Source organism: Lissotriton helveticus, chromosome 5_1, assembly GCF_964261635.1.
Source record: "Lissotriton helveticus chromosome 5_1, aLisHel1.1, whole genome shotgun sequence".
Lineage (NCBI taxonomy): Eukaryota > Metazoa > Chordata > Amphibia > Caudata > Salamandridae > Lissotriton > Lissotriton helveticus.
In genome coordinates, this window is record NC_136065.1 from 204298734 (window position 1) to 204310796 (window position 12063).

General features: G+C 44.5%; 1 protein-coding gene across 1 annotated transcript in view; it reads left to right on the plus strand.

The window, feature by feature from the left end:
* Positions 1-12063, plus strand: part of WHRN (whirlin) — an 871032-nt gene that overhangs the window by 812204 nt on the left and 46765 nt on the right. Inside the window, exon 9 of the mRNA XM_078640355.1 lies at positions 7032-7103. Coding sequence (XP_078496481.1) covers positions 7032-7103 — 72 coding nt within the window. The remainder of the gene's footprint in view (positions 1-7031; positions 7104-12063) is intronic.

Consider the following 12063-nt stretch of genomic DNA (forward strand, 5'->3'; position numbering starts at 1 on the left):
TCCTGATCCTGAAAGAAATGTAAGTGTGCCATTTTATTAAATCAGAAAATCTAAAGGCTGCTTGGGAGCCAGTATATGCTTTGATTGATGCGATCCACAATCTGCCCTTTTATTGGCAACCTGTAAAAAATGTTTTTCATTAGGTAAAGTCAGCTTACTTTTAAAAACATATCTTTTTAGGGAAGGGCGTAGTTTGCGAAGTAGCGCTTCGCGAAGCTACACGAAGTGCACTTCGCACTACACGAGCTACGCGTAGCACTACGCGAACTGCGTAGTAGCATGTTTGCACTGTGCAAGATGCTGTTTTCAATGATTGCACAGTGCGGGCAAGCATCCGGCACTGTGCAATCATTGAAAACGGCATCTTGCACAGTGCGAGCTGTCGTTTTCTGCCGCTCTAGGAGATTTTTACTCGAGCGGCTGCTTTCTCAACGCGGACTGGTAGTTTCTCATCGCTACCGGTCGCATGCATACGCGACTACTTGCAATGAGAATCTCGCAGGGAGGTTTATTTTCCACGCTCGCGATCGGCATCTTGATGTTGCTGATCGCGAACGAGGAAAAAGTCTCGCCAGGATGTCATTTTGCTTGCTCGGGGTCGCCAACTTGACGTTGAGGACCGCGAGCAAGCAAAAAATGACCCCTGCCCTACGCTACGCTACGCTACGCTACGCTATGCGTGTTCGCACTGTGCTACATGCAGTTCGCGTAGTGCGAAGTTGCGCAACCTTCGCAAACTATGCGAGCGTAGTGTAGTGCTTTGCCCAGGCCTACACTTAACCACAATCTTTTTGCGACAGCCTAGTTATACAGTGTGCAAGTTTTCTTAAATTGTGAATAATACATTTTTCAAAGTAATGACTTATGTAATCAGAAGGCTCTCTATTAAGTCCGGGACAGAACTCCTCTCCGCCAGTGGAGTGTGCGGAGATTTGCCTACTCTGCATTCCGCTTAGAACGCGGATTATAGGGCAAAATTCTACTCCACAGCGGAGCAGAGTTGGCCAGCCCCCGCCTCCACCTCGCCTATTAAAAATGAATAATCCTTTATTAAAAACAAAAAAAATAAACACTTACCTGTACTGCCGGCATCCCTGAGCTGCCCTCCTCCCCTTCCTCACCATTTCTCTGACTCCTACTTGGGTCGACCATCTTGCGAGACCTGCGCATGCGCAGTTCTGCTTGATCTGAGCAATGTGCGCGCATCCGCAGTTTTCGCAAGATGATCAACCCAAGTAGGAGAAGGACGGCGAGGAAGAGGAGGAGGGAAGCCCGGGGACGCCAGCAGTACAGGTAAGTGTTTATTTTTTCGTTTTCAATAAGTATTATTAATGTTTAATAAACGGGTGGAGGTGGGTGGTGGAGTGGAGTTTGTTCCCAACTCCGTGGACCTCCGCGTAGTCCCGCCCTGCCAGCTTTGCCCGGGGTTACTCTCTTTCCATGTCTTGGACCTTTTAGCACATAAATACCGATTAATATGTCCCCCGTGCATGAACCAGAATTCAAATCAGTAACTGTTGGTTACACCTACAGACAACTGAGGTGATCACACTAACCATCTTTCCTATCAAGAAAAAAGGTTTTCCCACAAATAAGTTTAAGTTACATTGAGTTGACATTTATATACAGTTACATGTAAGTGAAAGTCCAGCAAAATAGTTGCAGAATATTTTGTTCTTTTTAGCTATGTCTGACCCCACCCCACCCTGATGGTACTCATGATCACAGTTCCTATACTTTCCACAAGCACTTCCACCATTGCTCTCTAGAACCAAGAATATGCACAGTGCTCGTGTTTCTTGAAGTCCTTTACCAGGTGAAGCTCATTAAAGAGGGCAAGGGGTGCGGTATAATTCTTTACTTAGATGACAAAATAAAAAACGTTTGTGAGATCTCACCTCATGCCATTCGGTCATGTCATTTGAGGTCTGCATCCTGTCCCCTCTCCAAAGAGCCAAAAGAAAATAGATGGTGCCCACTGAACTATGGGCATAGGAATTACATCCTTTCCCCTCGTACCCCAGGGGCACCGTCCAGTTGCTTGGTCTGTGGAGTCTGGGCGCAGGGCATGGCTTTAAGCTGAGCTGTGGCAGTCATACATGTCCTGAGCGATGCCATGTGCCTGGTCCCCGGGTCACTATAGCCCACAGGGCATGGCCACTAGCTGTGCCCAGCAGTCTCTGGGCAGTGTTTCCTAGTTCCCCTGCCACAGACTGCAGGGCAGAGCTTTCCACTCTCGAGTCCAAGCAAAGAACCTTCATGTGGCGATACATGTATTGTTACCAAATCACAGTTCCCTGTACATTTATTTATTGCATTAACTCTATGACTGAGTTAACTTTGAACATTCAGTGTAAAATATAATCTTCAAAAATGATTGGCCATCCATGGTTTAATACAGGGGTGAATTGCTCTGTTTCCTAAGTGGTACTGATATACTCTGAGGCATCAAAGGGAAAGACAGTTCTGAAACAGCATTTTACATACTCGCACACAACGCATATTCACTTACGCATGTAATTCTACGCACACATATATTTCTGTCCATGTTAATCATATATAGCACCGGACTATTGCCCCGGCTGCAAGCTGAGTGGAATTCTCATGTTGAATTCTGCTCGGTTAAGAGTGCACCATTGAGCCCACCTCTGGGTTTAGTAAGTGCAGGAACAGACCCAATGTTATCACCAGGAAAATATGGTCAGTAAAATTGCCATGGAAAACATCTGCAATGCAGCCGGGCCCCACCCAGGGTCGGACTGGAACAAAAAATAGAGCGGGGCACCGAAAATAAGTGTCCCCCATTATTGAATCGTCTAGCTCAAAAAGTGGCCCACATTTGCAACTAGCGCAGGTTTGAACTTGTAAGGAGATATTGTACAGGTGTTTTGCAAGGTATGCATGCATTTCTGCTTGATACAGGCAATTTTTGTTGTAATTTGCCAACTCAGCGATGCAGCAAGTGCAAGGTAAATAGTTGTATTTATTTATTTACTTACTTTACTCCATTCCGTCGTATGTCTGAGACCACTACCCCTTCTCGCTTAATCCTCCCCCGCAGCACTCCCTTGGCGAGCCGCCACTGCACCTTACCAGTATCGTGCAGTGGTAAAACGCTGCTTTAGTGCACGGCGCATGAATGGGTTTCCCATAAGCAGCTGGCCATTTCTTTTTACTTTTGTAGAGAAATGACTCTTCCCTCACCCTCGCCAGATCCCACACATACAAATAGGTCTGACGATGTGTCATAGCTAAAGTCATTGATGTATTTTGCGGGTTGTGTTACACACTGAAATATTGAGTCTTAATACGAGTTTGGAATGAACATTGATATGTTGCTTAAGCTTTGTGTGCACACTGATGTGCCTGCTTCAATTGCTGAAGGTGTCATCTATGATTGATTTATGTGTGAATTTCTGACAGGGGACTTATAGCGAGATATTTCATTTGCTGTGTAAATATCAATTTTGCAGCATCAACAACACCGTGCGTGCAGTAATCTCCTGCTTCCTGTAGAAGAAATGTCAACTCCTACATGGAAGATGTGTCCAAGAGTTTGGGTGGGGATTGCGTGTTAGATTTTGAGACGCAAGCAAAGCACATTTATAATCCTGTTTTCAAAAAGTGTTGAAATGTCTTCAAAGGGCTCTAACCCATTTTAAGAACTATAGATAAAGCAGTAATCTAGGTTTGTCTGTCATCAGCTGGTTCAATATCTCTGCACCCCACAAACACGTCCCCCAATGCACTTTTCAATGTGTTTGGTTCCTACTCATTTTCACTCCCCTATTTCTGTGTACATTAAGCTCACTACGCTACTTCCTACTTCTCGCTGCTGCCCTCCCATATCTCTGGATCACAGGGCCATGTATGTAAACCTTACAATGAATTGGTGCAAGAAGGCGCCTCTGCGTAGCTACATATTTAGCTATCTCTTTCTTGCTGATGCGTCCAGCAGTTCGTATACTACAGGAATAAGGGCTTTAGGTATCCTGCTATAACGTTATAATAGCCAAAAATATCAGCCAACACAATATGGACAAAGGAAGCCAAAATAGTTAATATCTTCAAGGTACGTAGATGTGAAGTTAGGAATAATGAATCTATACTTCCTCTATTATATACGCTTACCATTTTCATATTTTGGTTTTCAGTATTTTGTCCACAATATTCTTGTACCCTGATATTTATTCCCTCGATATTCAGTAGTACAAACACTTTCAAGGTATGTAGATGTGCTGTTAAGAATGTAATGTAATGATATATATACTTTCAAGGTATGTAAATGTGCTATTAGTAATGTACTGTGATGATATATAAACTTTCAAGGTATGTAGATGTGCAGTTAAGAATGTATTGCAATATGTATACTTTCAAGGTATGTAAATGTGCTTTTAGTAAAGCACTGTGATGATATATAAACTTTCAAGGTATTGGATTTGCAGTTAAGAATGTATTGTGATGATATATAAACTTTCAAGGTATGTAAATGTGCTATTATTAATGTACCGTGACGATATATTAACGTTGAAGGTATGAAGATGTGATAGAATAGAGGATCATTGCTGCGCAATGTATACTTACAACAAGTTGTTTTGGGTCTAGTTTTTTTGTTGCTATGATGTTCTTGTAGGACAAAATGTCTTCACTTGATATACTACAAAAGCCAGCATTAGCTAACTTGGCCTGTCTCAGGGGCTATAACCTATACGATCGTTGATAGGTCACTATAGATCATAACTTTTTGGGGGATTCTTCTTGGTATTGGCATTGCTCCTAGCATTTCAGCATTAATTACTGTACAAAATAATACTAAGCGAAAGCTAATAACAGTAAAGTAGTTGGTCCATCCATCCATTGGTGAGGGGGAACAAGGAAAGGGAAAGAATGTGGTATAGATATCTTATAACATACTGTGACAAGCATGAATAACAACGATAGCCATAGGTGATACTGGGATTCCACTCTAAAGTGATGTTTTGGGCTCAAAGGGTGCCTCCAAGGGAATAAAGTATGGTATAGAAGTTATTTTTTAAGGTTTGGGTGGAGTAAAGTAGTATCATATATAGAGAAGTCTAGAAGCGTGCATACAAATATAATCTTTCTGGAATACAGCTGTAATCTGGACCTGTGTAATAGGGAAACCGTCAAGAGATATGCCAAGGTTGGAGACTTTTCAGATGGGTCTAGAGGAGCCCCTTGTATATGCTGGATGGTCCACTGATAAAAGTTGCCCAGCACTCCAGGCCCAGAACATCATTCCTTCAGACGGAATTCATTTCTTACAAATTCATCTCTATGTCTTGGTCACCTCCTTACCAGTGAGGCAACCAGAGACAGGATCTTAGGTCTTCAGGGACAACAGATCACAAACTACACGTCCACATTAGCAGGGGAGTGAAGGAAAGACACACGTCTGTGTATCATCAGCTTCAAAATGTGTCTAGATCAGTGTTTCCCAGACTGTGAGTCGCTGCCCACTGGTGGTTGCCAGCCAAATTGTGGTAGGCTGGGAAAGACCAAGCACTACATAAAATTACTTTAAATTCTGTATTTTCCTTGTCACATACATTTGCTTCAAGGGCAGAAGTCAAATATTAGGCTATGTCTTCTGGCAGATTGCTGATTGGTGTTTAGAAACTCCTCTCTCTTTCCAGTCAGAGAAAGAAAGTGAATTATGTGAAAGGAAAGGCTGTAGGGTATCTTTTTTTTTAATACACAACAAATTGTGTAAATACCTGTAAAATGTATGAACATATTCAGCAGTTAGGAAAGCAAAAATTAAGCACCTTTGTTTTGTAGTTCTGGAAAAAAATAATTATTAGGATCAAAACAAATCAATATATTCTACTTGTTGATGTGCAAATGATACATTTTCACTGAAACCCAATTTCCAAACAATATCATTTATGTGCAGTATCTTTTTATCAGTACAACTGTATGTTTGTGTAACTTGAAAGGCCAGTTCAATGGAAAATGTGGTGGTTGTAAATGACAGTGTCCTACCTCATAATGCTTTAGTTACATCACCTCATGTACGTTAAAATCTAGGTGGCTCCCAAAAGTTTGTCGTTGTGAAAATTGGGTCATGGTTCTAAAATGTTTGGGAAGCACTGGTCTAGATAGCATATCCCCAAAGTCTAACATAAATAATGAATAACAAGGAAGAGAAAGGCTTAGTGTGATGAGTCTCCTGCAGGTGTTTTGCGTGTTGAGTCTGAATCTAGGTGCTACCAATATTCGAAAAAGACAGACACCTCAATGATGTCTTTTTGCTATCTGAGGGGTGTTGATGGCCTTGGTGTTGGCATTCTGATTCATTGCCTCTTGCTACACAGTCTTCTGTGCAGTACCTCCATCTCTACAGAAGAAAAAGATGCTGGTGTTAGGAGCATTAGGTGTTAAAGCCTTGCTAAAGGCTTTGGGTCCACTTTTCTGACTTGTCTACCTGTTGTGCCCCATGTCTGTACCTGCTTTGTGGTCCCATCCTCAACACACACACATGAAGTATGTCTCCTAAATTCCATCATGTCTCCTTTTAGCATTAAATTCCACACCATTGTTCAGCCGCCTGCCGCCTCCAGGTCTTAGATTGCCTCTTGTGCTGTCGGAAGGCTGCTGCCTCCTTGCTGACCAGCATTCTGATGTGTGATCTGCTGGGTTGTCGTTTGAATCACAGTGCCACAGTAGATCAGAGGGCCATTGTATGAGCCACCTGGGAAGCCGACAGAGCTTGATGCCTCAGGCCTCTTCTTCCAAAATGCATTGTTAAGGCTGTGGTTTCCTTTTATTCTGCTCTGCCAAGACCCCTGTGTCAGAAACATCCAAATAAATGCTTGATCCGCAGACCCTAGTGCATTGTGTCCTGTCCTTTCCTGGTCATACAGAGATGTCACAGTTCTGCATAGACCTCAGCAGACCATCTGTAGCCTAATGTTAGACCTTAAGGGATGTCTTTGGAATACATCACCACAGCTAGTCTGTCTCTCACTTACTCTGTTGTGCCTCATTCATATTTTTTCCACTTGCAGAATAATGTCGACCCAGAGGAGAATGGGGAGCCCATACAAGCTAGCGTTAACCCCTTGCCCGATATCTCACTGGTGAGTTTGTCTCCAAACATTACTTCCAAATGCCCCTTCACCATGCTGACTAAAATGGATTCACAATGGCTACTGGTATGAAGGTTTGGATTATGGGATCTGTAAAAGCATGAAGATGCACAAAGAGATTAGGACTCTGGAATGTGTGAATTAGACATCTGTATTATGTAGGTTCCGATACTGGAATGTAAAGTTAGGATTCTGCACTCTGGACGGTTCTGATTCTGACTTTAGGGCTAGGATTCTGAGTTGTGGGGTTTCTAATCCCATCAGTAGGGTTAAGATTGCGATTTTTGGAGATTCTGACCTGTAGGGTTCTGATTGGGGGGAATATAATTTATTGTTTTTGATTATGGACTTTGGAAGATTGGATTTGAGTTCGTGGGTTTAGGATTATCTATTTGGGGATCTAGGATCACAGATTATGGGGTGAAGCTCATGTGCTGCATGATTGGATTCTCTCTGTACCCAGCAGGTTTCTGGATTGTGAGATTATGGTCCTGGTTTGTTGGGTTAGGATCCTGGGAGTGGGATGCATAGATGTTTTATTTGTGGTATGATGTTTCTAGGGATCTTTGATTATGTTTCGGGCTATTGGGTTATATTTTTGGGCTCTTAAAGGTTTTTTCTGGGGGTTTTCTGGGTTATGGTTTAGAGTTATGGTCCATTGCTAGGTTTACAGGGTGTTTGCTGGGGGATTCTGGGCTGTGCAGTGGTTTCATATTTGTTAGCTACAATTTGATTTCTTACATCTGGGTTATGTGTTTGGGCTGTAAGCTAAGATTCTGTGCTGTGGTTGTTATGAGTCTGAGATCAAGAAATTAGGGCTAGCGTTATGTTCTTTCAGGGCTTTGGGTTATATGCAATGGTCACAGGTTATATGCAAGCTAGGATTTTGGACTCCGTGATTTGCCTCTCAGCTGTTGGTTAGATTGAGGGGCTTTGTTTTAATTTTGGGATGTGCAAGTTACCCTTCTGTATTGTAATGGGTAGTGAAGTATGACCCAGACCAGTATAGGTAAGTATATAAGGATTTATGTGCAGTATAACAGACAGGCAGGGTAGTGCTTCAAAGGCATTCCGTATGAAGCCCCTTAAGCAGCTCATGTCTTTCTTCTGCCCTCTCCGTTTGGCATACTCCTCCACAACCGGCTAGTTGTCACCCTCGCGGAAATAAAGAAAGAAAAGTGTAGGTCTTAAATAACTGGCTAAACATTAAGCTGGGATTCCGATAATGACACCTTGGTGAAGCACAAAGTGCAAGGCTCAATGACCAAACTGAGCCTTTCCTGACTTGGTTATATGGCCACCATTGCGTTGCCGCCATGCAATAGCACTCACATGTACAGAACACGTTGTTCATTTGAGTGCTCCCCACCTTCCATGTTAAACCGTATCAGTTACGCGTGGGAAGCTCCCTTGTGCTCCCCACCTCACCAGTTCTATCCCAACCAAGTACCCACTTGCCACCACCCACCAATTAACACTGCGTTCACCCCTTGGAGTCACTTGCCTGAGGCCGCTACTCTAGATTAGAGCTGCAGCGACCTCGTCTGTATCACCTTTCCCTGGAGTATGGTGCATGCTGTACTCTCCTCCCAGCGGGCTCCAAAACTCTTCCAAGACCACTGCTAATCCTTGGCTGGTGATCGCTGGAACATCCCACGCCGTTCTCCACACCTCCTCTTCTGACAGGCAGGTCCCGCTGTCGTCCTTCAGATTGACCTTCCTCTCTCCCCTATCCTGTAGCTCTCCTCCATGCTCGTAAGTCGCACTCCTTCCTCCAGTGCCGTTTCCTCCTCCACTCCTTCGCTGTGCCCACCTGACTCAGTCTCAGCCCTCCTATTAATGGCGTCGGTGAACTCAAGGGGTGCGTTCTGGCTGATGACTAGAACGCTAGCCTTTGATCTCGTTGTGCCCCCGGGGTCCACACCAGAGGCAATTCCTCCCCCTTTTCTGACTTCCTGGCCACAGTACACCCCATCCAGGAATGGCAGATTGGGCCCTGAGGACATAGCAGACCGGTATAGAAAATCAGCATTGCCCTGAAGTCTCCCAGGATGATGAGGTGTCGTGAACGAGAATAGTTGGGGGGCTAAGAACAAAGTAATCAGGAGTTGGTGTCTTTATTTCAGGGCCGCCAGACCAGAGGTGCATGATCGGTGAGCAGTACAAAGGGTCGGCCCAACAAATAGTAATGCACAGCTTTCATAACCCAATTGATTGCTAGGCACTCTTTCTCTATAGTAGTGTAATGTGTTTCCCATAGCAAGAACTTTCTACTTATGCACGCAACTGGGTGAAGACGAGCAGTCTGGTCTGGTTAAGATAAGATGGCCTTGAGCCCTCTGTCGAAGGTGTCCAGCTGTAGGACAAACTGTTGATTAAAATCTGGGCAAATCAAGACAGGGTCCCAACACAAAATGTCCTTTGACCACTCGTGGCTTTGTTGTTGGGTGGGAGACCATTCAATAATCCAATTTGGTTGGTTCTTTAACAACAAGCCAGTTACGGGGGGAGCCATTGCGGAAAAACTGGGCATAAACCGATGGTAGTACCCTACTAGTCCAAGAAATGACCTGATGCCTTTCTTATACACAGGTCGGGGGGTAGGTCTCTGATTGCCTTCACCCTGTCCACCTGGGGGCTAATCTTTCCTTCCCGAGCATGGTACCTTAAGTACTGGGTGGAAATGGTAGCCAGGGTACACTTCTCCGGGTTTGCTGTGGGGCAAGCTTTCCATAGGGTCATGTGAACTGCTTCAATATGAAGGACATGCTGTTTCCAGGAAAGAATGTAGTTGACTATGTCATCCAAATAGGCCGCCGCATAATGGTGTTGGGAACGCAATAATATGTCCCTTAGTTGTTGAAAGATAGTTGGTGCCCCATGCAGGCCAAAATGTAAATCCCTGTAATGGTATAGAGCAGATGGTGTGTAAAAAGCTGTTTTATCTCCAGTATTAGGGGGTCAATGGAATTTGCGAAAACCCTTTTGTGAGGTCGAGAGTGGTGAGATAGGCGGCCATACCCAGATTCTCTACCAGTTAATCTACCCTGGGCATTGGGTACATATCAAACTTTGATTTGCTATTTCGTTGGCGGATACAAAATCTAGTAGTTCCATTCGGTTTTGGGACAAGAACCACTGGTGAGCACCAGGTACAGTTGGATGGCTCATTAATCCCTTCTTTCAGCATATTGGTCACCCCGGCTTCCACCGCCCCTCATCTGGCTTCGGGAATCACCTCAACTGGATCACCCACTTGCATTCAGTGATGATGTTGTGCTGTACCATTGTGGTCCAGCCTGGCTTTCATGAAAACACATCCCTGTATCTGCCCACGAGGGCCTGGAAGTGTGCCTTCTGTGAGGTAGCTATGCTGGGACCTAACTGTACCATCTCCTCCTGCAGGGACGATTACTCCAGACTTAAGGAAATTTCCAGCGGATGTGTGTCTGTCACAAGCAGAGCTGGTTGGACAGCCCTATCCGGCACGTTGTCTCCCTCCCATTTCTTAAGGGAGTTGATGCGGTATATTTTCCCTTTTGCTGGACAGTGGGGTACCACCAGTCTATAGGTCACAGGAGTTACCTGGGAGATCACTACATTTGGTCCCTGCCACTTTGCCAATAACTTACTATCTGAAGAGGGTACCAACACCAGCACTTTCTTCCCCACCTATAGTTTTCTGACCTTGCTATCATGATCATACCCTGTCTTTAGTTTCTCCTGGTCTTTCACCATGTTTTGTCTGACATCTTCCCACAATGTGTGAGCCTTATCTTTCAGTTTGGTCGTGTATTCCAGTACCCCCAATCCCTCGTCTTCTTCCCACCTCTCTGTTGCCATGTCCAACAGGGTTCTGGCCAAAGACTAGTTCAAAGGGGCTGTACCCTTTAAAGGTTAGGGCATGTGTGCTTATAGCAAATAGTACCAGAGGTAGCGCCCTCTCTCAATCTCTCCCTGTGTTGGATACCAGTTTCTTTAAGATGGTTTTAGTAGTGTAATTGTATCACTCCGCCAGCCCGTCCATCTGTGGGTAGTACACAGATGTCCACATCTGCTTGGTCCCTAGCATCGTGCAGACCTGTGTCATTAGCTTGCACATAAACGGGGTCCCTTAGTCAGTGACAAGCTCTTACGGACAACCCACCCTTGTGAAGAGTTCAATCATAGCCTGGGCCACTGAGGCTGTTGTCACAACTAGATAAGGATATAGCTTCAGGATATCTTGTAGCGTTGTCCATCAAAATGACATATTAATATCCATGGACTTAGGATACTAATAGACCGACTATGTCCATGCGACTCTCGAAAAGGGAATGTTGATGATGTGCAAGGGTCTTAAATGGGCTTTTGTCGTATGGGGAGGTTTTACAACTTGACATCTGTCAAGGGCAGCACAGAACCGGTGAATATCTGTGAACACCATGGGCCAATAAAAACTTCTCATGAGATATTTGTCCGTTTTTTCACTCCCCTAGTGTCCACTCCCAGCCTGGCTATGGGCCAAAGGTAGGACCTGTTTCCTGAAGGGAAGAGGATCGATCAATTGCGTCACAACCTCACCGGCTTTCTTCACTTTTTTATGTAATAGGCCTTTGTTACACAGAAGTGTGGTTTTACCAGGCTCATGCCAGCGCTAGGTTGGTGTTGTCCCTCTGGGCTGTACGAAAGCTATGCTGTTCTCCCCCTGCATCAGCTGTATTTGATGAAACATGAGGAGTGTTCGTTTCTCCAGCCAACACACGTAGCCTATTCTAGTTATGCTTTTCCCTGCGAGTTGGCTTTTCCTTACACTTACCCCCATCTAGGGATTCAGTTCGAAAGGGAACCTCACTCAACTACTGCATACCTGTGACCGGTCTACCCGTGGATGAGAACAGGAGGGGAAAATCCTCATAATCAATTCCCAGAATCATTTCTTCAACCAACTGAGGCATCACACCCAATGTCA